This window comes from Astyanax mexicanus, chromosome 5, assembly GCF_023375975.1.
Source record: "Astyanax mexicanus isolate ESR-SI-001 chromosome 5, AstMex3_surface, whole genome shotgun sequence".
NCBI lineage: Eukaryota > Metazoa > Chordata > Actinopteri > Characiformes > Acestrorhamphidae > Astyanax > Astyanax mexicanus.
In genome coordinates this window covers 38815098-38841840 of record NC_064412.1, presented here as the reverse complement: position 1 = coordinate 38841840, position 26743 = coordinate 38815098, and the positions used below count along the sequence as shown (strand labels likewise).

At 39.7% G+C, this 26743-nt stretch overlaps 1 protein-coding gene across 5 annotated transcripts in view; it reads right to left on the bottom strand.

Moving 5' to 3' along the window:
• kcnh7 (potassium channel, voltage gated eag related subfamily H, member 7) overlaps window positions 1-26743 on the bottom strand; it is a 130362-nt gene that overhangs the window by 38740 nt on the left and 64879 nt on the right. For 3 of the 5 annotated variants that reach the window (XM_049479147.1, XM_049479145.1, XM_049479146.1), the window contains exons 4-8: window positions 17540-18007; window positions 16514-16534; window positions 11166-11189; window positions 10624-10838; window positions 381-806 (exon numbers count right to left, since the gene is read on the bottom strand). In XM_049479147.1, the coding sequence (XP_049335104.1) occupies window positions 381-806; window positions 10624-10838; window positions 11166-11189; window positions 16514-16534; window positions 17540-18007 (1154 nt within the window). The remainder of the gene's footprint in view (window positions 1-380; window positions 807-10623; window positions 10839-11165; window positions 11190-16513; window positions 16535-17539; window positions 18008-26743) is intronic. The other 2 variants (XM_049479148.1, XM_049479149.1) reach the window with 2 other exon arrangements.

Below are 26743 nucleotides of genomic sequence, written 5' to 3'. Positions count from 1 at the left end.
TGGGCACATACTAGTGATTTTATTTAACAATGTAAACACAGAGTTCCTAGAAAGTAGCAGCATAACAGTGAATAAAAACTGTATATTTGGCAGTGCTGAATTGATGTTTGTGGTTCAACTGAGAATGCTGTTTTTGCAAAACTTTTGCAGAACTGGCTCGTTCTTTTCTCACATCCTGCATTAGTTCATTCGTTATTCACTAGGACTGATCAATTTTGGGAAACGCACCTCTGAATTAGGAATTGAAGCATGGTGGCTGTGCAGATTTGTCTAAATTGGGATTTTGCTGATTAAAAGTTGTATTCACTAAATGTTTTTTGAATTGAGCACTGATCTGATCTGATTTCCACCTCTATAGTACGTTTGGGAACGTTTCTCACCTCCTCCGACCCTGATCGAAAAATGAGAAGATCAAAGGGAATGGCCGCCACCATATCTATGAGGAACCAGCCTTTAAAATAGTGCACTGCGATTTTGGCCGGGTGACTGACCACCTCCTCATTGGCGTTGACGTAGGTGGTGCGGAAGTTGATGAGGATGTCCACGATGAACATGATGTCCACGATCAGGTCCACCACGTTGAGGGGGCTGCAGGAGTACCCGCACTCGCGCCGCTTCTGCTCCTCCATGTCGTTGAGCAAGAAGGCGGCGCTGTAGGGCGTGAAGATGGCCGTGTAGATCACCAGCAGCAGGATCAGCCAGTCCCACACCGCCTTGAAGGGGCTGTAGTGCAGAATGGTGAACTTGTCGATGCGTGGCGTTTGGAGCTTGTATTCTGGAAGCACGTCAGCGCCTAGCGACAGCACCTGAGGAGGACAGAAGAGGAGAGCGTAATCGTTACAGACGTCTGCGCAGCACCCAGCCCTCTGCAGTGTTAGTAACATGGCAACAGTGAAGCAAAGGCAACACAGAGACAGGAATCATGTGGCTGTTGGTACAGCACGTACAGCATGTGATGCATCATTAATTCAATTCAAATGTGAGAAGGATTACTGTCATCTGCCTGTGGGAAAAAGGTCATAAGATATATCCATATAAATATATAAAATAATGTTAATTCTTAACACTGAAACTTGTAATAAAGTATTTAAAAAATGTAAATGCAACATAAAATATGATAGATTAATACTAACATCATCCAAACTATAAAGAAAAAAATATGGAATATTTATTAAAGAAAAAGTTTTAAACAAACCAGAATATGTTTTATATTTTAGATCTTGCTTAAGCGCTATTCAGACAGTCTGTACAAAAATATTTCACACTTCTACTCAGTGATAAAACTCTTGCACCCGGACTGCAATTATAAAAACAGGAGGACCAGTGAGTTTTTTGGCTTTCTCGCTCACATGACATCGCGTTCAGTAGCTTCCCCTTTTCCACTCGCTGTTGTGTTCAAGTGGATCTCTGTGGAAACGCGCGCCCAAAGTGTAATTACGGTGCGTGGCAGTGGACAAATAGCTATTTTATGAAACGTGAGGAGCGGAAACTCAGAGATGTGTGTCCGGACGGGGCTAAAATTACTGGAGGACCACGGAGTTCAGTAAAAAACAGTCAATCCCACATTCTGATATATAGCTCTGGAAAAAATTTAAAGAGGAAAATTGTTTCTGAATCAGTTTCTCTGATTTTGCTATTTATAGGTATATGTTTGAGTAAAATGAACATTGTTGTTTTATTCTATAAACTACAGACAACAACTCTTTCCAATTCCTCAAAAAATATTGTCATTTAGAGCATGTATTTGCAGAAAATGATAAATGGCTGAAATAACAAAAAAGATGCAGAGCTTATTAACTTGCAAAGAAAACAAGTTCATATTCATATTCAAGTTTTAAAAGTTCAGACATCAATATTTAATGGAATAACCCTGGTTTTTAATCACAGTTTTCATGCATCTTGGCATGTTCTCCTCCACCAGTCTTACACACTGCTTTTGAATAACTTTATGCCACTCCTGGTGCAAAAATTCAAGCAGTTCATTTTCATTTGATGGCTAGTGATCATCCATCTTTCTCTTGATTATATTCCAGAGGTTTTCAATTTGGTAAAATCAAAGAAACTCATCATCATTAAGTGATCTCTTATTTTTTACTTTTTGGCTTTTTGTATTCACTAAAATAAGGATTTTAATTGATTTTTCTTAATTATATTTTGATAGCTGCAGATTAATCAAGCTTCCAGTTTAGTCACTTGCACTAACACATTATTTCTTGACAGCACTAGTAATTACATAATTATTATGATATAAGAAATGGCAATTGGTGAAAGCAAATTACTGAACCTGACTGTTAAGATACTGGTTAGAAAAGGTTCACCGTCCCAAAGCCTGAGAGCAGCTTTGGCCCGGAGCTCTTAAAGTGTTTGAAAGTGTGTGGGAGGGGATTCTTCTTTAGGACTGTCCCAATGTCACACAGATAATTAACACAGCCACTCTCCTCTAAACTACACAGAGAGAGAGAGAGAGAGAGAGAGAGAGAGAGAGAGAAAGAGAAAGAGAGGGGCATAGCAATTATTGTCAGAGAAAGCAGGAGAGTTCTGTCAGGAATAGAATCATCCTCTTATCCATCCTTCTCTCGCTCCCCGTCTCCCTCTCTGTCTGTCTCTGTCTGTCTCTCTCTCTCTCTCCCTCCATCTCTTTGTCTCTCTGCATCTCTCAGAGTCCCTCGCTGAGAATAATCTGCCGGCTTTGGAAGTAAAGAGGTCAGAGGTCGTGCTGTAAATAGTTTCTCCCTCTGATGAAGCTCAGTGAAGGAGGAAGTGAAGATGAGTGGGCGCATCGTCTAATTATGCACGAGACCTATCACGAGCCTGACCGCCTCCCGATGCCAATCCCATCAAAGCCTCTTTCACTGTCTGATATTCAGTGTCTGATATCGTCTGAAATCTCAGCTATTTCTGATAAACCAGCCACGCTTTTATTAAACTGCTTTGCTACCAGAATAGTAACAGTTATAAATAAATACAAATAGGATATATATATATATATAGCCTACATAATGATGAAAATAGCCATGTTAATGTCTTGTGAAATAATTGAAAAAGGCATAAAAAAGAAATATATATATATATATATATATATATATATTGTCACCGGGAAGGCCTACTTCCCCATCAACAAAACAAAGCCGAGCCACGACAGCAGTCCAACCTGTTAACCCATGTGCTGAAGTCAAACAAAGCAAACAGCACATGGAGGCGGAGGGCGGAGACTGGAACTAGACACGGCTGGCGTGCGATAACGAGACCAGCTGCAATGCAGGACGGGAAGCATAAAAAGGGCCAGAGGAGCCGCATTGGGAGGCGAGTTCCCGAGGAGACCACACATACTGACGGCTTTCTCTCTTGTCCTCTTTCCACACAGGTTCGGCAACGGACTCGGACCCATAAGGAACGTCCCTCTGGCTGGAGCTGCTCCCTCTGTGCTTCTCCATTCACCCGTCCTTCCCTCTGCTCGCCACTGCCTCCAAAACTAAGAGGATCGGCCCTGCCTGCCTTGAATGGAGAGCCAATTAAAAGCCGTGCCCTCTAAATAGGAGCAGATTGGGACTTTTGGTATAAGCTTTATGTTGATTTCTTCCCGCCTCAAAGGAGGTGTAGTTTTCGTAAGCCCATTTTTTTGCACCCGTTTTCAGGCTACGGCCTAATCGGAACAGTTTTGTTTGTAATTTGGAAAATAAAAGTACTGTGGTTTGCCCAATTTGGTTTCCTGGCCTCTGTGTGTTCTGCCCTCTGACGGTTCCGGTCACAATATATATATATATATATATTGTAATATATCTGGATACTTGATCTTTATCTATTTCTACACACTTCATTCTGAAGGCCTTAGACAGATCTTTGGATCTGATCATAGTGATCCACTCGTGGGAGATCAATCGGGATGATTTACTTTACACGCCCCGCTTGAGCAAGCCTAAGTCACTTACTTTTGCAAGTACATATAGCCATCTTTTCCAGTTTTTGAAACACGTTATTAATTGGCAGGTACATTTTCCCTTTAAGATTTCAGACGGTAATTTTAGATGTTTTAATTGTGCTGTTTGCAACAATATGATGACACAAGACTGCTATGTACATCCATAAACACAGGAGAAGTTTAAAATTAGTGGTAGGATAACATGTCTGTCCATTTTTGGGGTTTATTTGCTAGTATGCCCTTGTGGCCTTCTCTATGTAGGAAAAACCAAACGACAATTAAAGACGAGGATTTGTGAACATAAATGTACAATTAGGAAAAAAGATGAAAAATCCCCCCCTAACCCCATGTGTTTCATGGGTTTGACAATTGTAAAACCGTTACCTAGGGGTGGGAATTGGGAGCAGCGTTTTCTACAGAGAGAGGCTTGGTACATTTTCAAACTCAATACAGTAAATCCAAAAGGCATTTATGAAGATTTTTCCTTCTCTTGTTTTCTTTATTTTTGTTTTTGTTTTTGATGGGCATGTGGATTTTAAAGATGATGCTATTTATTCTAAAAATTTTGGTGAATTTGTTTTGAGTAGAATATATTGGTTACTAAGATGGTGATTTTTTTTTCATTAGATTATGATTATTATTATTGTTATTGTATTATATATTCTGTTTTCCATAATATTCTTTTTTCTTTTCCTATTTTTGCACATCATCATTGATTTTTGTATATTTTTAAAAATATTTTTTGAAGAATACTATATTATACTGTTGACCAGTTCATGACGTTGCTAGGTGGGGCGGGGTGTATACACCTCGTTGATCCACTAAGTAGTGGGTCTGATGTTTGGTGAGTACACTGAGGAAGGCCTAAGGGCCAAAACATTTGTGTTTTATGTGTGAGTCAAATGAATACATCGGATATTATACGAGTGCTGTCCAATCTACTTCAATTTTCGGATTATCTATTGTGGATTCAGTACGTGAGGAATATTTAGGAGGGCAGCCTGATTGTTGACTTTTTTGATCCACTCACTTTAATAATCAAGATTGAACCCAATTAATGGTGCTTTTACACATGTCTTGTTTGGTTTGGAAGTTTGGTATTTTGTGAAAGGTGCATTAAACCAGACCAAAGGACCAAAACTGGGTCTAGTGGGCTTCCCAGGACAGAGCCAGCCCGTTTTAATGAGTTCCAGTCTCTCTCCTTTTCTGCTGTCGAGATGCTTCCGCCCAACAGACCACTCTGTATAAGATGGCAGATGCCACCACTGTGTCAAAGGAGGTTGTCAGGAGTGTTCCCTGCCCTCCAAATTACCTTAGTCTCCTCAGTAGGTAAAGTCTGCTCTGGCCTTTTTTGTAAAGTGCAGTTGTGTTAACTGACCGGTCTAGCTTGTTGTTTAGGTGAACACCCAGAGCCTACTCTCATGATGCCCATACTCTGGATGTTTACTGATAAAGGGAGATGTCTACACCTGTGGAAATCCACCACCAGTTCGTTGGTCGATGACACTGAGAGCAATAACAGGCTATTTTCACTCATTAAACAATAGAAGAAGAAAAAGTACCAGTGTTGTGACAAAATCTGAGCACAACAGTTTACACTGGAGATTCCTGTGTCTGCTGATTATCTGCTGTAACTGTAGATTAACCTTTATACATAAACAGAAATATTAGCAATCATTAGCAACCATTCTGCTGTGGGATGTGATGTGCTCAAAGGGAGTCAAATTCTTGAATTTAACAGGAATGCAGTAGGATTTTCATCAAATCTTTTCATCACAAGAAAATTGCATCTCTATTAATTAGCAGAGTAATATTAAGTAGAGTAATAGAGTCTGATCCATCTATGATTTCTTCCAGCATGATAATGCCACACTATGCCAAAAGCCTTCAGGCTGGATGTAGCGATTGATAGTGATGATAAGTAAAATTTAACCCTATTTAATTATTATCTATTTTCTCACCTAAAAATGTGGATCAAAGTCTTCATCAAGGTTAATGTGTTTATTACAGTGTGTATATTTAGTCTAGTTAGTTTTAGTATTACTCTGCAGTTTAGTGACTGATTGTACTAAAGAAATTTGATACATCCTGTCATCATCACCTGTGTGCCTGGTCTACATGATTCAGAGAGCTGTGTGGTAGTTGTCAGTGTCAGTTCAGTGAGTCATTTTTCCAAATGTTGTGACAAATGATGCATTCCTGCCAGAATTTAACCCCTCTTCGAGTGCATAAACATCCTGAGGTAAAATAAGCATAACAGATTTCCCTCAAGTTCCTTGTATTTCTGTTTATAAATAAGGGTTCATCTACAGTTACAGTAGACACAGGAATCACCACCTTAATCTGTTGTACCCACACCTATTGCTGTGCAACCTGCCTGCATGTGAAGGGGGTCGGATTTTGGCATGACACCAGTTCTTTTTCTTCTTGTATTGTTTAAAGGTTTCATTCTTTGTTCTCATTCATTATTTTAAAATGTCTAGTTGTGAATGCCGTGTGAGCCGTTTTTTGTGAAAAAAAAAGTGCTCTGGTGTTTTTGTATAACTGATTTAGTTCACTGGATTAGTGGTCTCTGAAGCAAGACAGGATTTCTGCCTTCCCCCACAGTCAATATTACAGCTCTAAAACTCAAAGGACAATTATTTTTTTCTGAGATAGAGCCTTAGTTTTAAAAATATAGAGAGCACAAAGAATACTTCATTTAACGTCAGACTCTCAGCGTTGCTCGAATGCGGCAATGATAACATTTCTTTAAGCTAAACTTACGCTACTAAACTTGCATGCTTTGAGCAGTGTTCGGTTGAGTTGTGCTACCTTGTCAAACTTGTTTCCCAAGTGTATATTTAAGGTCTCGGTAAAACGCGGAATCCACCGGAGATCCGATGTAAACCTATAGTTACTTAAACAAGATAGCTAACGCTAACTAACTGCTGTACGCAGAGCTGTAAGCTCTTTAGCTGACGAGACAGTGTCGGCTCTGCTGCAGCCCGGCTTCAGCTCTGTCTGTGAGCGGTCGCGAAGAAAGGTGGGCGAGGCCATGAATACTAATTCACGGGTTGACATGGTGCTTTTTCTGATTCACTTGCTTTTCTGAGTATTGTCTTTTCATAGCTAGTGCAGACAATGGAGGTTGAAGAACAGTTTAATGAGCAGCATTATATACAACTCAAAGAGACCTATTGTATTTCACAAAGAACAAGAAAAAAGTGGATTTTAACGGAAGGAAATTGTTAATGTTAATGTTTGTTTAATTGCTTAAATAAACAATACCTAGGTTTAGTAGATCTGGACCGAGACCACCTCCTTTGATTCAAAGCATCTTTTACAAATGCAATTTTGTTTCAGGCCAAACTGAAAAGTCTAAAAGTCCAAACCAAACAATGCAGTTGTGAAAGCATGTGAAAGATGTAAGAGCCAAGTGTGCCAAGTATAATATGGGATATGGGAATTGGCCCAAGCCACTTGTGCCAACACTCGCTTTGCCAAGTATAATTTGGAAATTGTCCCAAGATGCTTGGCCAAAACACTGGTTGCTGAGTATAATATGGGAATTGGCCTGAGGCGCCTGTTCCAACACTCGGGTTGGCGGGTATAACCCATATTTGGGCGAATTCCACATGGATTGGATTGGTCAAGTCTCAGCCAATACTGCTGTACATCAGCTAAGCTTGGGCTGATACTTCACACTAACTGAGCTAAGTTTGTTTTCAGGAAAGGATTTGTTTATTTATTTTCACTTATTTTCACTATAAAATCAACATAACACTTTTGGAACAGGTTATGGAGGTCCGAACTGGGTCAAACGGGATAGAGAGAACCACGTTCAGCCATAAGGTTGTGTGTGTGGGCAGCCTCGGCGGTGTGGATGCCAAAGCGTAATTTTAAAGACGGTCCAACACTTTAACTACAATAAAAACATTAAGAGTTGAAGAGCTGAAGCCAGCCATCTGTGTGTGATAAGTGCCATCTGCTTAGATACAGGCAACTCTACTACTGTGGCAAACAAACAGACAGTGCTAAAGAATGGGTGGGAGAGTGGGTGTGGGACACGGAGTGAGACGGAAGGTGTTTGAGCGTGTATTTACAGTATATGTACGGGTGTGTATCATATTTATTTATTGCTCTTGACTCCTAAAGACCTGAAGACATGTCAGCATTGTGTGGATTTAGCAGCAGTAGCAGCAGCATCCTCTGAAATAATGCTGACAGCATCTTGACCGTCTATTATTAACTGCCCACAGCCTCCCTCACTGTCTCTCAGCGCTGGAGGAGGGAACGCTGGGTAACGGAGCTAATTTTGAAGGTTGAGAGACTGTATACATAGCCTACAGTAAGCACGCTGTTCTGGAACACTGTGGATTGAATTCAGAGGAACTTCAGTGGAAGCTAAAATATCCACTGAGAAAGTCACACTCCAGTTCATATTACCACTTCCAAGAATTTTAGACTGTATTTTATACACAGTGCAGTCAGAATTTTATGATCACCTCCTAGCTACACTGATTAAATAGAAAGAAACAACATTCATAATTCGTAATTCAAATCTTTTTGGTGGCACACAGTAGTCTAACTGCTGCTCATTCAGTGTTTGAGGAGATCATAGGCTAAAATCTCAAAATCCCAGCAAGGGCTTAGTGCACCTGAACAACAGAAGATAATAAACAGTAAAAAAAAATTGAGATAATGTCATGGCACTAAAATACTCTATATATACACTACCGCTCAAAAGTTTAGGATCACTTACAAATGTTCCTCTTTTTGAACATAAAACACATTTTCATGCAATTCACAATATTGTCCATTGTCCAAGTGTATCAGAGGATTTCTAAGGAATATATTTTTTTGTATTAAAGCCTATTTTTGTATAGAGGCTTATTTTACATATAGTCACATTATTAGCAATTCTCAGTCCTCTGCCTAAATCTCCTGGTACGGCTGCCAATCCAAGTTAAGGATGTTATTGGGCTAATTGGTTGCTTGATCAATTGTGATGCACAGCTGAAAAACGTTATACTAATAAGTGAGCATAAAAGGGAGCATTACACTTTAGGTTAGTTAAGTATCTGAAGCATTCAGTCCATTGAAACTTCAGTCCATTGTTGTGTTAAAGGAAGAAAGGCTACTCAATGCGAGATACTGCAAATAAATTGAAAATATATTACCATGCTGTTAACTACTCCCATCAAAGAGTGACGCAAACCGGCTCTAACAAGGACAGAAAAAGGAGTGGGAAGCCCCGATACACAACTGTGCAAAAAGATAAATAGAGTTAGAGTGTGCATTGTGAGGAAAGACACCTCACAGGCTGTCAACTGACAGCTGCACTAAATGGAACCCATCAAACACCAGTGTCAGCCTAAACAGTCAAGACGCGACTCCAGGATGCTGGAAAAAAGCCATACCTCACCAATGAAAAGACGCATAACCAATGCTTAATGCCATCTGTCCAGCATGGTGGAGGCAGCATGACGGTCTGGGTATGCTTTGGAGGTGGTAAAATAGGAGATTTATACAGAGTGGAAGGGATCTTAAAGAAAGAAGATTACCACAAGATTTTGCAATGCCATGCCATACCCTGTGGACAGCGCTTTATTGGGGTCAATATCATCCTACAACAGGATAATAACCCCAAACATACCTCCACACTTGTCTGCAATATTTAAGAAATAAGGAGTCTGACTGTAATGGAGTGGCAGCACAGTCTCCGGATCTGAACTGTATTGAGCTGTTCTGGGTGCAGCTTGACTGTATGGTACAGATGAAGACTGCATCAAGCCAATCCATGTTGTGGGAGATGAAGCTACAGGAAGCATGGAGTTAAATCACATCAGATTACCTCGAAAAGTTGACAGCTAGAATGCCTAAAGTCTGCCAGGCTGTAATTGCTGCAAAAATAGCCTCTTTGATGAAGGCAAAATTTGAAGTACAGTCATCATTTTCATTAAAAACAATATTTACTACTCTGTCTGCATGACCTGTTTATTTGCTTTATTTCTTAATCCTAAGTATATTTCTATTGAAAACAAGAAAACTTTACTGTGATCCCAAACTTTTGAGCGGTAGTGTATATATATATATATATATATATATATATATATACAGTACATGTTAACAAGTACAGGTATGTCTCTTTCATTATGCTGTATAATAGTATGGACATTGGGCCCCATTCACCAACCATTCATCTGAACAAATCCATTCTTGAACCCAATTTACGACCTTTTACGAATAATCTGATATTCATTAAGGTTTTCTTAGCTGGCATTTATTTTTAACTAAGAATAGAATGTAGCAACACAAAATAAAGAATAAAATAACATTGCTGTTTCCTTAAATGAGCTGCTTCAGAGCCTGAACAAGCAGGTCAGTATCCTCTGCTGAGAGACACAAAGCGCCTCGCTGCTAAGAAACGAACACACCAAAGTCAGAGCACAGCTGCCTCTTAAAGGGAATGAAAACTAACACACCGACTGGTTCATTACACGTTACGCAAAAAACACATCCATGATTATAATTTGATAATTTGATAAATAATTTGTCCACACCTTTTTCGTGTTTCATATTTTTTGTGCCCTCATGATACCAAGGACACACCGACACACCTTGAATTAAAAACAAGAATTTTATGTTTTGAATCACCATGAATGGTTTGCACTTGATATAACCAAGGACAAGATAGAACACAGAAGAATTGACCTTCTCACCTGTGTGACCTTGTCTGTAACATTGTGCGTGCGATCCTTGACCTTTGGTGCTATGATGGTTTTCTCGGAGGAGGAGGGCGACGGCGGACGCTTTTCGTTGTTTGTTTCGGAGAAGTTGAGCGTGATGAGGGGGATCTTATTGATGGTGCTGTATTTAGTGAGGTTCGAGTCGGACGTGGAGCCCAGAAGACTGCATTTGATCTGGTTAAACGGCCCTGGAGGACACACACACACACACACACACACACACACACAGAGGGTTTCAGCTGAAGTTTCCTTATTTTTCCACTAATCCAATACTAATAATGGCGTAACAGTTCCCAACAGCTGTCAGACGTTAATGTTCCCGCCCACATTTCAGGAAGGGAAACACAGCACCAACATGAACCACAGACACCTCCACAGTGCAGTCCCACAGTCTCACTCAATTGGGGTTAAAAAAATATATAATTTTTACAAGAACAGAGATGAACAACAGAAATTACGAACAAGTAAAGGCATGCTGTAACATCAACAAATAGAAAAAAAAGCTCAAGCCATACCCCCAGCCATCCAAGAGCGCGATACTAGCCAATTAGAAACAGCGAAAGAGAAAGGGGGAGGGGATTAAAGAGTAGTTGAGACAGAAAAGTCTAGCATCTTCTAAGCACTTGTCGCTGCAGAACCAGTAGTCGAGACGGTGGAGTCGACCATACCCAACAACTGCAGCATTGTGTTTTTTTTCATTGGTGGAAAAACTTAATGTTTCTTTTAGTGTTAAATGCATGTTCAATAGTTAAGTCAACTCAAAAAGTAAAATAATACTAATTATATGTGCTATTACTTATATTTCTTTAGTTTAATTGATGTCCTGCACCATAGGTCGGCAATAGGCCTGTGAGATTGTTTGAACTATAGTGAACGATAATGAAAAAATAAAAAAGAAAACGCTTCTCTGGCGAAATTTAGTTTACACGCTTCTCTGTCTCTCTGACGCGCTCGGTGTGATTTTAGTTTCCACCTGTTCTCATTTTTCCGCCAGTTCTCGGGCTCCTTTGCTCATTATAAGGCGTTTTTCCCATCTGTACACTAGCCAGGGCAGCGCTAGTATACTAGACCAGGATCATAACGACTCAACCGATCCCCGCGTGAGGAGCGAAGTGTTTAATTATTTATTTTTGCTTTCTTCTTGAGTTTACCTGCTTCATTTTCTAAAAACAGATTTTTTTTTTGTGGTGCGCCACGTAATGGCTTGGAAAATATCTGGCCTGCAGCCAAAACTAATTGCCGACCCCTGTCCTACACTTTTAGGTGGTGTTAGAAACTGGGAAATATCATGTTGGGTCACTTGTAAATTTCACTCAAACAGCTAAAATGATAAACTTGGGATTGTAGATGATACAAAAATTTACGACATGCGACCTAATTTACATTTTTTTCAATTTGTTTTAAAATTCATGCTTTTTACTAAGCTGGGATTTAGCAGTGTTTGTGGATCTCAGATTTTATTGCTTAGTGGGCAGATCGTACAACAATTAATGTTTAATTTTTTTCCTATATTGTAAATGAATGCTAAAGTCATCCAAACTACGAAGGAACACATAAGGAATTATTTAGTAATTTAAAAGTGTTAAACTTAAAACTTCTGTTAACTTGTTGTTTCTGAGGCTGGTAACTCTGATGAAATTATCCTGTGCAACAGAGGTAACTCTTGATCTTCCTTTCCAGGGCCAGTCCTGACGAGAGCCAGTTTCATCATAACATTTTTGTTGGTCTTTGCGACTGCAATTTAGCATACTTTTAAATTTCACATTTTTTCAGACTGGTTGACCTTCATTTCTTAAAGTTATTTTTATCTTTTCTTAATTTAAGTAGTTCTTGACATAATATGGATTAGAATACTATTCAAATATAGCTATTCACTGTATACCAACCCTACCTCTTTACAACTTTACAACTGATGCTCTGAAACACATTAGGAGACAAGAAATCCAAGTAATTAACTCTTGACAAGTTCAGCACAGCTGTTAACTGAAAGCTAAACATTCCAGGTGACTCTACCTCATAAAACTGACTGAGAAAATCCAGCCAAGATGTGCAAAGCTGTCATCTAATCAAAAGGTGCTACTTTGAAGAATGTAAAATATTAAACATATTCTGGTTCCTTTCCTTCCTTCATAATAGTTTGGATGACTTTAGTATTAACAGAAAATGCAGAAATTTTTAAAATTACACGTTTTTTAAATTTTTAAAACAGGTACTGTAAACAATACACACAGAGCTCAGAAAGTTTTAAACTTGCTATTTTAACTAATCAATGACAACCAAATCTAACAAACTACATTTAAAATGCATTTCATTGTTCAGTTCCACCTTAAACGGTAAAAAAGTAACACAGTTTTCCGCCATAGTTTTCTATCACACAGAAAATAAATGAACATTTTTTGAGATCATTTTTCTGAGTTTTAACAATACATTCCAAAAGTTCCATTTCAGTCCAATTGAGAGATAATGGGGAAGATTTGGATCAGATCCAGCTCCATCCTCAGGACTTCTGGTTCTGCAGGGACGAGGTTGAGCACACACTAGTGTTAAACAGAGAACAACAGAAAAAGAAAATGGCACCAACTGCAGATAAGGTCACTGTGAGGCTAAACACGGCAGCTTCTTAAATACCCACGAGCTCCTGAAATAAACGAGCCCATGAGTGTGCTGAACGTGGCCTTATTAATCTGCAGCTTCTAGAACAGCTGGATCCTCTCCAAACTCACAGAACAATCCAAAACCAAAATATATAAGAGTTTAAGATCAAAAAAGAGAAGAGAAAGAGGAGGGAGAGAAATAGAGAAAGAAAGATGCAGCTGCAAAAGCTCATTCAAATGTTAGCAGTTAGAGAATGAAAGAAAAGCGAGTGGTTTGTTTGCTGGAATTGTATTGATTAGGGGTGCACAGATCTTAGTTTTCAATGGATAATTCCCATTGTGTTTCTTAACAATCAAAATGAATGATGGTCAATTGCTTGCGTCAGTTTTATCAGGAGTTTACCATATTTTTTTTATAGATTTATTAAAATTTTTTCCCCATTTTCTTCCCTAAATTTACTCAGCCAATTACCCAACCCACTCATTAGGACTCCCCCTATCACTAGTGATGCCCCAACACACCAGGAGGGTGAAGGTGAAGACTAGCTCATGCTTCCTCCGATACATGTGAAGTCAGACTCCACCCTTTTTTTAAAACTGCTTCTGATGTAGCATTACCGAGTAGCATCACAGCACACTCGGTTCTGATACATCAGCTCACAGACGCCCTGTGCTGATTGACATCACCCTTTAGAGTGATGTTGGGAGAGAGCTCCATCTACCCACCCAAAGAGAGCAAGACTAGTTGTGCTCTCTCTGGGCTCCGGCAGCTGATGGCAAGCTACATGAACGGGATTCAAACCAGTAATCTCCCAATCATAGTGGCAGCGCTTAGCCAGGTGGATCACTCAGTGCCCCCGATTTGACCAGATTTAACATTTAAAGTGTCTGATTGACCTTTTTTGTGTTCATTTGAATATTTCCTCCCAATTTCAGTGTTCTGTACACATCAGTGTTCTTTCACGAGTTTGCTTGTATCATTTGACCTTTACTGACTGTGCACCCCTACATGTGTTAAGCATGCTTTAGTGCATTAGTGTCCTAGAGCTGAACACACACACAAAAACACACACATACGAACACATACACTCATATACACACACAAAAATACACAAAAACAAACACACACACACACATTACATACTATCTTTAACACAGACACAAGCATTCAAATGTGACTCAAATGTATACACTCTAAAAATGTATATGCAGAACAGCTTAAGTCAATTTAGTTGAGTCAAAAATGCTCTAATTCACATTTTGATAGTTCTGAATTTCAAATTGGTCAATAATACATATTGTGAATTGAGCCTCAAAGGCACAAAAAACGTTGCAATGCTCATCGCTTTCCTACACCACGTGAACAGATTATTTTCACGTCTTGCTAATTAGTGGACACACTTTGATTTAACATGTCTTTTTGGTCACATTATTTTTCGCAAGGTAACATAATTTTTGTCCAGGCCTGTTTAATTAGATTACTTTTTAAAACAAATCTGTTGAACCACGATTCAAAATCAATGTGAGGTTTTTATTGGTAAATTTTTGTTTATTATAACTTTTGTCAGATTTAAGTTATTTCTGTGTACATTGTGGGTTTTTCTTTGATTCACCGAGGGGTACCAACAATTTTGTCCATATATATATATATATATATATATATATATATATATATATATATATATATATATATATATATATATATGTGTGTGTGTGTTTCTCCCAAATTCCAAATTGAAATGGTGGAATAACCCTGGTTTTTAATCACAGTTTTCATGCATCTTGGCATGTTCTCCTCCACCAGTCTTACACACTGCTTTTGGATAACTTTAACTTTAATATCTGTTCATGTGCTCATGCTCTGTTGCTATTTTTTTAAATGCATATAAAAAAATAGCTCAGGTAAAAGATGTATTGCTGTCTTGGCAATACAGTTGTGCAGCATGTGCTCAACACACGTACACCCGTTGCACATTACGGCCAAAACACACCCATGATTAATGAACATAATTAGTATGTGCCTTTTGCACAAGGCACAAGGCGTATTTTTTACGTCCTTATGATACTAAAGACACGCCCTAAATCAAGCTGCATGTTGCGCAGTTGAAGGCTCACCTATAGATTACTTAACTATGGCCCTTAGTTTGTTTACTTTACGTTGCATTTACAAGCAAGAATTTCCTTTTCTTAGACTTAAATATCTGCCAATAATTTAGCCATCTGTTTTAGTTGTCATATGCTAATGGCTAGGAGAGCTATGATAACAGCTAAACTCATAACTAGCAGTGAGTGTTCATACCATGGCAACATCAGGATATATGTTTCACTATTGATTCAGGTGCAAAAACATTCATCACTATACTGCCTTGTGACAAGTCAGCATTTCTTGTGTTTGAGACACAGTCTATACAATAGTGCTTAAAATGTGTTGAACCCTTTAATATTTACAAATTTCACAAATGTGTTTTTACGTAATGTGACTTCACAGCTCTTTGGTGGCCCTACAGTCTAACTGCTGCTTCATAATGTGAGGAGATCATAAATTTAAATCACAGCAAGGTCTTTGTGCAGCAAGTTTATATATATATGACTAAATAAAATGATCCATTATATTTATTACCATCATCCATCTGTACTATTTTTACATATTTGTAAAACTGCTAATTATTTACACCACAACTAATTATTAATTGGATTATTATTAGATAACGACTAATAAACATTATAAGAAGCTAATGCTTAAGCGTGATGTAAATTCTGAGACATTAATTTAAAAAATTGCATTTATTTTATAATTAATTAAGCAATTATAAAGTGTTATCAGTTTATCAAAAATCATGTAAATTTAATTCAAATACACAAAGTGCAGATTCAAATACATACTACAGTATGTTACAGTCTTTCACTCTCCCTCACACACACAAACACACTAGGACACACACATATACATACCTACATACATACATACATACATAAACAAACACACTAACACATGTTTAAACATATATACATACACAAACAAACACTTCAGCATATATTCAATTAATTTACACACACACACACACACACACACACAAACAAACACATATCCAGGCAGATATGTCACGTGCTTTCGGTGATGCTGCGAGCAATAGATGGTTAAATATCAGCATTCCGCTTATTCCAGCACTGCTTCACTTTATAACCAGCATTCGTTATTTGCCCTGGCATGCTTCCAGCAGGCAGGTAGGCAGGCACGTGCTTGTTACCACACAGCTGCTTTGGGGTACCTTTAATATTACGACCATTGTCTGAGACGGCGGAGGAAAAGTGTTGGACAGACAGAGAGAGAGAGAGAGAGAGAGAGGAGGAAGGAAAGAAGCGACAGTGAAAAGTGAAAAGACACAGTAGCAGTGCTGTGGGGAGTGAATGAGGCTTTATTTCATTTTATTTATGTCATTTATTGTTCCAGATCAGTCTATAGTTAATGAAAATATTTGGATTATTATAGAGCTGTGAGGTTATATATCAAAATAATTTTTTATTTTTTAATTATTTAATTAACTGTTTTAATGCATTTTTAAAAATGGGATAATTAAGACTGTATATCTTTACATATCAAAGCTGCCAGAGGGAATCTCTAGTAGATAGACAGTTGCTTCTGTCAGAAACCTGTTTTTATTTATTTTTAAAAAAATATATAAACATTAAATGTAAAAGTAACAGTAGCTTGGTCATCACTTTTAATGGAGCCATATGTTTATACATTTAAGAAATGAATATGTTATGTTAGAACTAAAAATAGTAATAATAAGAATTTCTTATAATCTTTTTCTATTTTATTGTGTTTTTAGTTTCTTCCGCCTAGATGCTTATCACAATACAAAAATGTACATAAATGTTTCTTATTAAATGTTTTACACTCTTAAAGCAAATAAAAGAATATTTAAAATTGATGATCAGGTCTGTTATGTCAAGAAGTTGACCATGTGATGAACCATGGTCATTTCAGGATTTTTCAGGATTTTTCAGGATTTTTAAGAACTAAAAATAGTAATCATAAAAAATTCTCATACTTTTTTTTAATTTTTATTTATTTCCCCCCCCTAGATTACACTCTTAAAGCAAATAAAAGAATATTATCAGGTCTGATATGTCAAGAAGTTGACCATGTGAAGAACTGTGGTCATTTCAGGATGAGATTTACTAATATCAGTGTACTATTAATAGCACATCCAGGTATATTAGATTATAAGTTCTGCCTGTGTGTGTGTGTGTGGTTGTGCTGCTTCTCCACTATGGTTGGGGGTGTGTACCTTCGCTGGCGTGCCGGTCCCGGTACGTCCTCTCCACCTGTGCGCTGAAGCCCTCCAGGTCGTGGGTGGATGAGGCTCTGCGCAGTGTGCACACGCTCCCGCGGGACTGCCCTCCGGAGGCGGACCGAGTGCCCACAGACCCGTGGGGCCCCGTCCTCTCCCACGGCGATCGTGGGGAAGAGTGGTCCTGCGGTCCAGAGACAGGTGAGGATGAGCCAAGCAGGCTCTGGCCAATCAGAGCTCTGGTGTCGTTGCCGTAGGAGGGGCTGCAGCTTTCAGCAGTGGGTGGGCGGAGCTCGTGAGGGGAGAGTGACAGCGAGAGAGAGGATGAGCAGGAGGAGCGCGGCTCGATCCGCTCGGGGGAGTGCACGGTTACCTCATCCGGATCCTCCTGCGGGAGAGACTGCTTACTGACTCCCAGCATGCTCAGCGGCACAGGGAGGCGGAAACGGAAAAAGCGGCCTTTTCCTGAAACAAGGTAGAAGAGAGATAAAGAGAGACAGAGAGAGAGACACAGAGAGAGAGAGAGTTATTGACTGTCATTCTTCTGCCCAACACACCCCAACATAACCCCAAAGGTAGAGACAACACAACCCCGACACCCCAAACACATTTCAGCATACCCCCAACATAGATACAACACAACCCCGATTCAGTTCCAACACACCCTAACACACTCCAAACACATCCCTAACATAGATACAACACAACCCCGGTTCAGTTCAAGCCCACCCCAACACACTCCAAACACATCCCTAACATAGAGACAACATAACCCTGATACAGTCACAACACATCCCCAACAAACTCCAAACACATCCCTAACATAGAGACAACATAACCCTGATACAGTCACAACACATCCCCAACAAACTCCAAACACATCCCTAACATAGGGACAACATAACCCTGATACAGTCACAACACATTCCAAACACATCCCTAACATAGGGACAACATAACCCTGATACAGTCACAACACATCCCCAACACACTTCTCCAACAAGTCCCTAACATAGAGACAACAAAACCTTGATACAGTTACCCAACACACCCCCAACATAGTGACAATATAACCCTGATACAGTCTCAACACATGCCCAACACATCTCAAAACACCCCTAACACACGGCCAACACAGTCCCAACAAAGCCCCAACCCACCCTTAACCCACCACCAACACAGTCCCAACACACCAACACCAACACATAGGGACAACATAACCCTGATACAGTCACAACACACCCCAAACACATCCCTAACATAGCCCCAACATAGAAACAACATAACCTTGATACAGTCACAACACAACCCATTCACACTTCAAACACACCCCAACATAGAGACAACATTACCTTGATACAGTCACAACACAACCCAACACACCCCCAACATAGTGACAATATAACCCTGATACAGTCTCAACACACGCCCAACACATCTCAAAACACCCCTAACACACGCCCAACACAGTCCCAACAAAGCCCCAACCCACCCTTAACCCACCACCAACACAGTCCCCTAACATAGAGACAACATAACCCTGGTACAGTCCCTACACACCCCAAAATGTGCTTAACACATCCTTAAGACTGCCCCAAGATATCCCTACACACCCCTAACACACCCCAACATAGAGACAACATAACCCCGATACAGTCACAACACATCCCAATATACCCCAAAACAGCCTCATCAAACCCCTGACACACCCCAACATAGACACAACACAACCTTAATACAGTGCCACTACACTCCAACACAGTCCCAACATGTCCTCTATGCATCTCTAAGAGTGACCCAACACAGCCCAAACCCAGCCCCAACATAACATCTTCAAAGCCCCAACACAACCGTAACACAACCCTGATACAGTGCCAATACACCCCTAACACATCACCAACACAACCCTGATACTGTGCCAATACACTCCTAACACAATACCTTCACATCCCCAACACACCCCAACATAGTTTTAACACAGCACCAACTAATAAGGCTCAACACCCCCTAACTCAGCCTCTTCACACTTCTACTATCAGGTAGACAGGCCAAAGACAGCCCCAAAATAACCCAAACACAGTCTAAACAGAGCCCCAACACAACCCTGACACAGCTCCAACACACCCTCAACACAGCTTCAACATTCCCACACCACAGCCCCAACACAGCCCTCCATACAGTCCCAACTTCAGAAATTCTTGAGAAATTCTTGCTGCTTATTACTGTATTTATATTTACTTGTATCTGGTCTAATGTGATCTAGAGTTTTTACAATCAAAAACTCTCATATTTCTGAGAAAATGCTTTAGATTATGTGCTTAGTTGCCAAAAACAGAATGTACCAGTAAGTGAGAATTGTGGATTAAGTCTGATTGACAGCATCTGCCACAGAGGCTCCGGTGTTTGGGTAGACTGCAGAAAATCTCTGCAGTAATGCAGTGTAAGTTCAGGATGAATTTTTAACAGGACGTGCTCAGATGTCAGACAGAAATATCTTTGATGGAGGGAAAAATTGGGGCGTCAGCATCAATAAGATGCAAAACAGACACAAGCGAAGACAAATCCAAAACTAAGAGTTCTGTCTCTTGTCTTTGTTATCAAATACATTTTTTTACTGTCTGCACTCTCTCTATTTCTCTCTCTCTCTCTTTCTCTCTCTCTCTAGGATACCCCGGGGTCTCTAGACTCATCTCATTACCGGTGCTATCCCATCAGCCGTGCTGAGATGTGAGCCAAATCATCTCCAGCCCAGTGAAGCTTCAATCAGATCCCTGATTAGTGCTGGAGAACTGTATTGGGGAGAAGAACTACGACGGATTGACTGCTGCATCTGGTTGAGTCATGTATGTAGTGCTTAGCTTTTGTCCCTTTAGGGGTGTTGCAATTTGATCGCACACTTGATGACAAAAAACTATAATGCAATAATGGATTGCTGCCAAATGAATACAGGTGTGGTCCGATTAGACATTGGTTCTTGCCAAGAGTGTGTAAAAGATCCCTGCTGCCCTGTTAAAAGGATCTCAGAAGCTACTTTTGGTCATTAAGCTCACCAAGAAGCCAGCAATCATGACCTTCATTTGCAGTGGTATCATGAACAAGAATCCTGGATATTGTTTCCATACCAACTGGATTCGTTTCGTCAATAGAACCAAATTTAGGTCCTGACAGTGGTAAGATATGATTTTAGAGACCTTGTGATATGTGCTTCAGTCCTATCTTTTCCGTGAAGCAGCTGTTCCCCCCCAGTTGTTGGATATCCTGAAGCCAAAAATGTGTTGCCTCGCTATGTGCAGGGTATCCTGTAGCCCCATGTGTTGCCTCTAATGCCATTTTGCCATTTTTCAGTAGGATAATGCTCATCCACAAACAATGTAGGATTGCAGGAATATCTCCACCAGATTTCCAATTGTTTGCCATGCCTGGTCCCCAAATCTATTGCCAATCGAGCTTTCATGGGACCAGCTTGGACAGCAGATTGGGCAACCTACAAGTGGACAGGATCTACAGGCCTGCCTGCAACATGTGGGTAACATTGGGTAAATGTGCTGTAGGATGCGATAGCAAACCTGTATGCCACCATGTCCAACCTTGCCCAAAGGTATTAAATCCAGGACCACCACAGAGCAGGTATTATTCTTAGCACTTCACTGACACTGGCATGGTGGTGGTGTGTAAAGCCCAATTTACACTTCTTCATCGATCCTACTGTGTAGCCTATGCATATCCAGCGAGAGTGCGCTACGCAGCGGAGTACGTTTATACTTCTGCTTGCGTGTATCAGCGGCTCTGTTTCACTTTGCAGTTTAAACAACTATTATTGGTAAATAACCTTTTTATATTGCAAAAGATTCTTTAAAAATCCAAAAAAAAAAAAACATTCTATATCTGTTTTGTGACTCTTTAGGTTTTTCCATGATTTCATGAAGAATGAACCAAAAAAATGCTCTAAAATGACTTGTGAAATGCAATCTTTTTTACATTGATTTCCATTTAAGATGATTAAGAGTTTTTTTTTAAGGTTGCTGTTTTGGAGATTTGAGGTTTTTGTATGACAGCGACAACATACTGTATGTTAATGTCTGTTACATACAGGCTTCAGATTTCCATTGTAAAGTGTTGATTCACAGTATTTTTATTTCATCTTATTTATTTATTTATTTATTTTTGGATGACTGGGATTTTATATAGGTTTGTGACTTTCTTTACTGTTAGGATTATATATATATAATATCAAACATTAAGGCTTAAATTAAGGCTTTGATTTACAATTGGGTTTACTTTGTACCACAAATTACACAATATATTAAGAAGTCAGACATTAGCAGAGACCTTAAAAAGAGATACGGCAACAACTTGTAGCACTGTAAATGCACCTAAAATACTCAATATTTAAGAATTTAAAATATATATTTTTTCAAAAGCTCTAATATACAAGTCAGACACACATTTAATATAAATGTATAATGTTTTTCTGAAGACATTAGGGGCATTCCAGTGTTAAAATTGGCCACAGTACCCTCCTTTCTCCAGTTAACAAATATATTCAGCATTAAAATTATCCTTCAAGCTACAGTATTAAAATATCTAAAAGGGCTATAGTTACTTCCTCATCAGTAACGTTTCTCTGAGCTGTGGATCGATTGCGCAATTCCAGTCTTTTTATGTTTTTATGTCTGTGCTCCATTCACTGCAGTATGTTAGCTTGTTATGCTAACATAACTAGCTAGTGTTATCTTGCGAGCTGTGTGTCTTCTTTGGGGGTGCTGAGCTACACTGTGTGCTTCTGCACAGTGCTCCACAGCGCCTCTAGTGGTATGGCGGTATGGGAAAAATCCATACCGGTTCAAAAGTCTCCCCTGGTAAACCGTATGAACCGGTATACCACCCAGCACGAGTGGGCAGGAAAGCATGGCTCGGCAGACCGATCACAGCTGTGGGTGTCCGTATTGTGTAGTTAGATTTGACGCAGGTAGGTTTGACGCAGAAGTATAAATTAGCATTTAGTGTGTGTTATGCTGGTACGAGTGGACCAAAAATATTTAGCCAACAGTGTCTGTGGGCAGCATCCTATAAGCACTGAGGGACTAGAGGATGACCAACACAGACGATGATGAGAAGATGGGGTCTTCTAAGTGTAAACCATTATTTTGAAAAGTGTAGATGTGCATCTCTACAGTCATAATTATCTCTCTGTAGGTCCATCACCATGAGGTACTTTACACTTCAGTGCCTCATATTGCTTTTTTGCGCTTTCTCTAAACCGTCACACTAAAACGCACCCTCTCTTTATAAACACTGTGTGACAGACTCTACTGAGAACAAACAACGCGTCCTGAAAGCAGCATTCAAATCAGTTCCTAAAAAACCCACATTCTATTTTGGACTCTTTCTTCTGATTTCATCAGAAGCATTTTTACTCTCTCTGAATCTCTGATCTCAGCGCCTGACTCTTTCTGTCCAGCACCTCCCTCTCTCTCTCTCTCTCTCTCTCTCTCTATTTTGCTCTCTCTCTTTCTCTCACTCTCTCACACTCTTACCCTCTTTCACCCTCCCTCCCTCTCTTTCTCCCTCTCTCTCTCATCGCAGCTCTGTCCCCTGGTGCTTCAGCTCCACGCCAGCATTAATTAAATCATTGGCCAAAGTGGGCTATTTATACCCCGACTCGATCAAAAACAAACTCTCCACCTCCCAAAGGATCAGCTGCTGTTTTTGGGGGATCTTCCGTCATTTTTTTCAGTCATCAGACGTTGGAGTCGTGCATTACTGACAGAGTTCAACCCACATTTAGGAAGTGGAAACATTTTTATTCTGCTATCTAAGAGGAATCCATGAAGGTTTCTGATTCAAAGGGTCCACTTCCTATTGCCTCTGGCCTTTAGCCTGAGGCTCGGTGGACGAGAGAGAGAGATAGAGAAAAATGTAGAGAAAGAAAGATTGTGGTCAGTGTGACAATGAGGAAAGTGGACTTCCTCCTTCACTGTTCACAATGTGGTGTTAGAAATGCAAGGCAATGCCTTTCTATTAAAGCTAGGGCTGTCGATGTTAAAACACTGTCACAGATACAGTATATTTGCTGGAATACAGAATCTTCTCACTATATTCACTTTCTTGCTCCCACGCCAGACAGCTCTGACCAATCAGAGGAGACAATGTGCTCACATGGCTTATTAGTGAGCATTTTGGTGCGTTAAGGTTTATGCCTGTGGAGAAAATGCTCCAAATAAATGAACTCATCAACTGATCCAAATCAGAGAAACGAACTACAGGTGTGAAAACACTCTTTTATACTCATCAGATTAAATTCTAATTTAGAAATCCTTACAACCAGGCTGAGATGTTTACAATAAAAGAAAAAAAAGTGTCCTCTATCCAGTTTACTATGCCTTCTTTATTCTAGTGCCCCACATTGGTTTTATCTCCCCTCAAACATACAAGTACATACAAGTATTTTAATTTACACCACTAAGTATAAATAGAATTGCATTTGACATTTCTTACATTCATTATTTTATTTACATTTAAATATCCACTATAAAAAATTGCGTCTTAAAAGGAACTAGTGCAATTAATTACAGTTAATCACATTTTTTTTTTAATCAATTGACACCACTGATTAAAAAGTGAATTATTAATTTCCTTTAAGAATATCCGTTTACAATCTCACTCTATCTCACTTTATCTCACTCTGCCTCATACTATCTCACTCTACCTTGCTTTACCTCATTTAACCTCACTGTGCCTTGGTCTACTTTGTTCTACCTCACTCTATCTCACTCATCACATTCTACCTCAGTACTACACAAGCTAAAACACTAGGATATTATTATAAAACAATTTCTCTACACTGTGGACATCGGTTGCGTTTATTTTTAGATCAATTTTTGCAGAGTCAGCAAATGTATATCGCTTTGATATTTAATACAGCTGAGATTTTTAAATTACAGGTTGTGACATAAAACTACAGCAAATTACAATCACTAATATTATAAAATAAATGAAAACAATAGTGTTAGCACTCTACCTCACTGTACCTCACTCTTACTTGCTGTGCCTCTTTCTACCTCACTCTACTTCATTCTACCTCACTCGTCCTCACTCTACCTCATTCTACCTCACCTTATCTCATTCTACCTCACTCTACCTAACTCTACCTTACTCTCCCTCACTTTACCTCATTCTACCTCACTCTACCTTACTCTACCTCATTCTACCTCACTCTACCTTACTCTAGCTCATTCTACCTAACTCTACCTCACTCTACCTCATTCTGCCTAACTCTACCTTACTCTACCTCACTTTATCTCATTCTACCTCACTCTACCTCATTCCACCTAACTTTCTACCTCACTCTATCTAACTCTACCTCAGTCTACCTAACTGTACCTCACTCTTACTCATCCTACCTCATTCTACCTAACTCTACCTCACTGTACCTTACTCTACCTCACTCAAACTCATTCTTCCTCATTCTACCTAACTCTACCTCACTCTACCTCAATATACCTAACTCTACCTCACTCCACCTCATTCTAATAAACTCTACCTTACTCTACCTCACTCTATCTCATTCTACCTAAGTCTACCTAACTCTATCTGACTGTATCTTATTGTACATTTGCTCTACTTTGTTCTATCTCACTCATCTTGTATAGATACAAATTCATTGCCAGAAGTCTTGTCTCATAAGGTCACAGTAACTTAAAGTGGCATATAACTTTATTTCAAATCAATCAGTTGTTAAAATAAATGTTTCATTTTATTGTCAAGGGCTTTCACAATGGCACTACATGCAACACTCTGCTGTGCCTGGCTGGGCACAGTAGGACTGATTAGTCCCAGCCGGGGACGTTTAAAAGCAGCCTCAGCTCACACACAGGGAGAAACACTGAACGGTGAACAGCGAGGCCGAGGCCAATGAACAGAAACGCTCACATTTCAAAAAAAGAGTCCCAACTGAACCCCGATTAAGTTTCTTTTAGTGTTAGTGGAAGGTGGTTTAAATGGAGCTATGTTTAAGTTCACTGAATCCCTGTGTTTATCTCCTGCTTTCTGACTGCCAGGCTACGGTGGCCACACCCCAATTCTCTTCTTCATTCACTATTGTTTTACCTTATTTGTAATTAGAAAATGTTAGCTGTATCAAACATCAAAGCTTTATACATTTGCTGACTCCTCAAAGCTTGAGTTTCTTAGAATAACTGAATAAATATCTAAAAATAAATGCAACACCATCCACAGTGCGGAGAGAATGTTTTATAATAGTAGCTAAGTGTTTTAGCTTGTGGATTATTATCCTGAAATGGAAGTTCAGGGGAACTGTGGAGGTCAAGATGAGATCTGGGAGACTAAGATAATTGCTCATAGGCTGATTAGAAATGCAAATCAACGTGCTATTTGTCTCAAGTGTCGAGAAACATCAACCAATGTCCACAGTGTGCCCTTAACCAGAAACAACCTCCTTCCATCTGAGGACTGAACTGAGCACAAAGGGCAGCAGATAGAGAGAGACAGAAAGAAAGAGAGAGAGAGAGAGAGAGAGAGAGAGAGAGATAGTGGGATGAGTGTCTGATGGGTGCTGTTCTTCATTGCTGAAAATCACATTTCTATCACAGTCACATACACATACACACACATACACACACACGTACATGCACATTCACACACACACACAGACACAATTTCAAAACACTCTCTGTTGCTATGATACCAGTGGACGTATTTGCATGGATTATTAATTGGATTTCATATCTGTGAAATATGATTTTCTAATAAAGCGAAGAGTCTGGTTACTGCACACACACACACACTCACACACACACACACACAGCCTGTTTGTGCCACTCGGTTAAATCTGAGGAGCTCAGTTATTTTCCATATGACACCTAAATGAAGTGTTGTGCTGAATCTGGCCCCAAGGGTCTGAATAATTGTTGCACCATGTCGCGTAAAGTCATCCCCCCACTTCACCCCCCTGAATGGCTGAGTGAAGCAGACTGAAGCGCTGATGAAGTGAGGTGACGGGAGAGTCACGGTAACTAGAGCAAACAACCCCTCTCTCCCCCTCTCTCTCTCTCTCTCTCTCTTTCTCTCTCTCTCTCCCTCTCTCTCTCTCTCACTCTCTATCTGTATCTGTGTAATACTTCTCAGGATCATACATGAGAGACCACCACAGAGCAGCTGTTGAGGTGCTAGTGTGTGTTG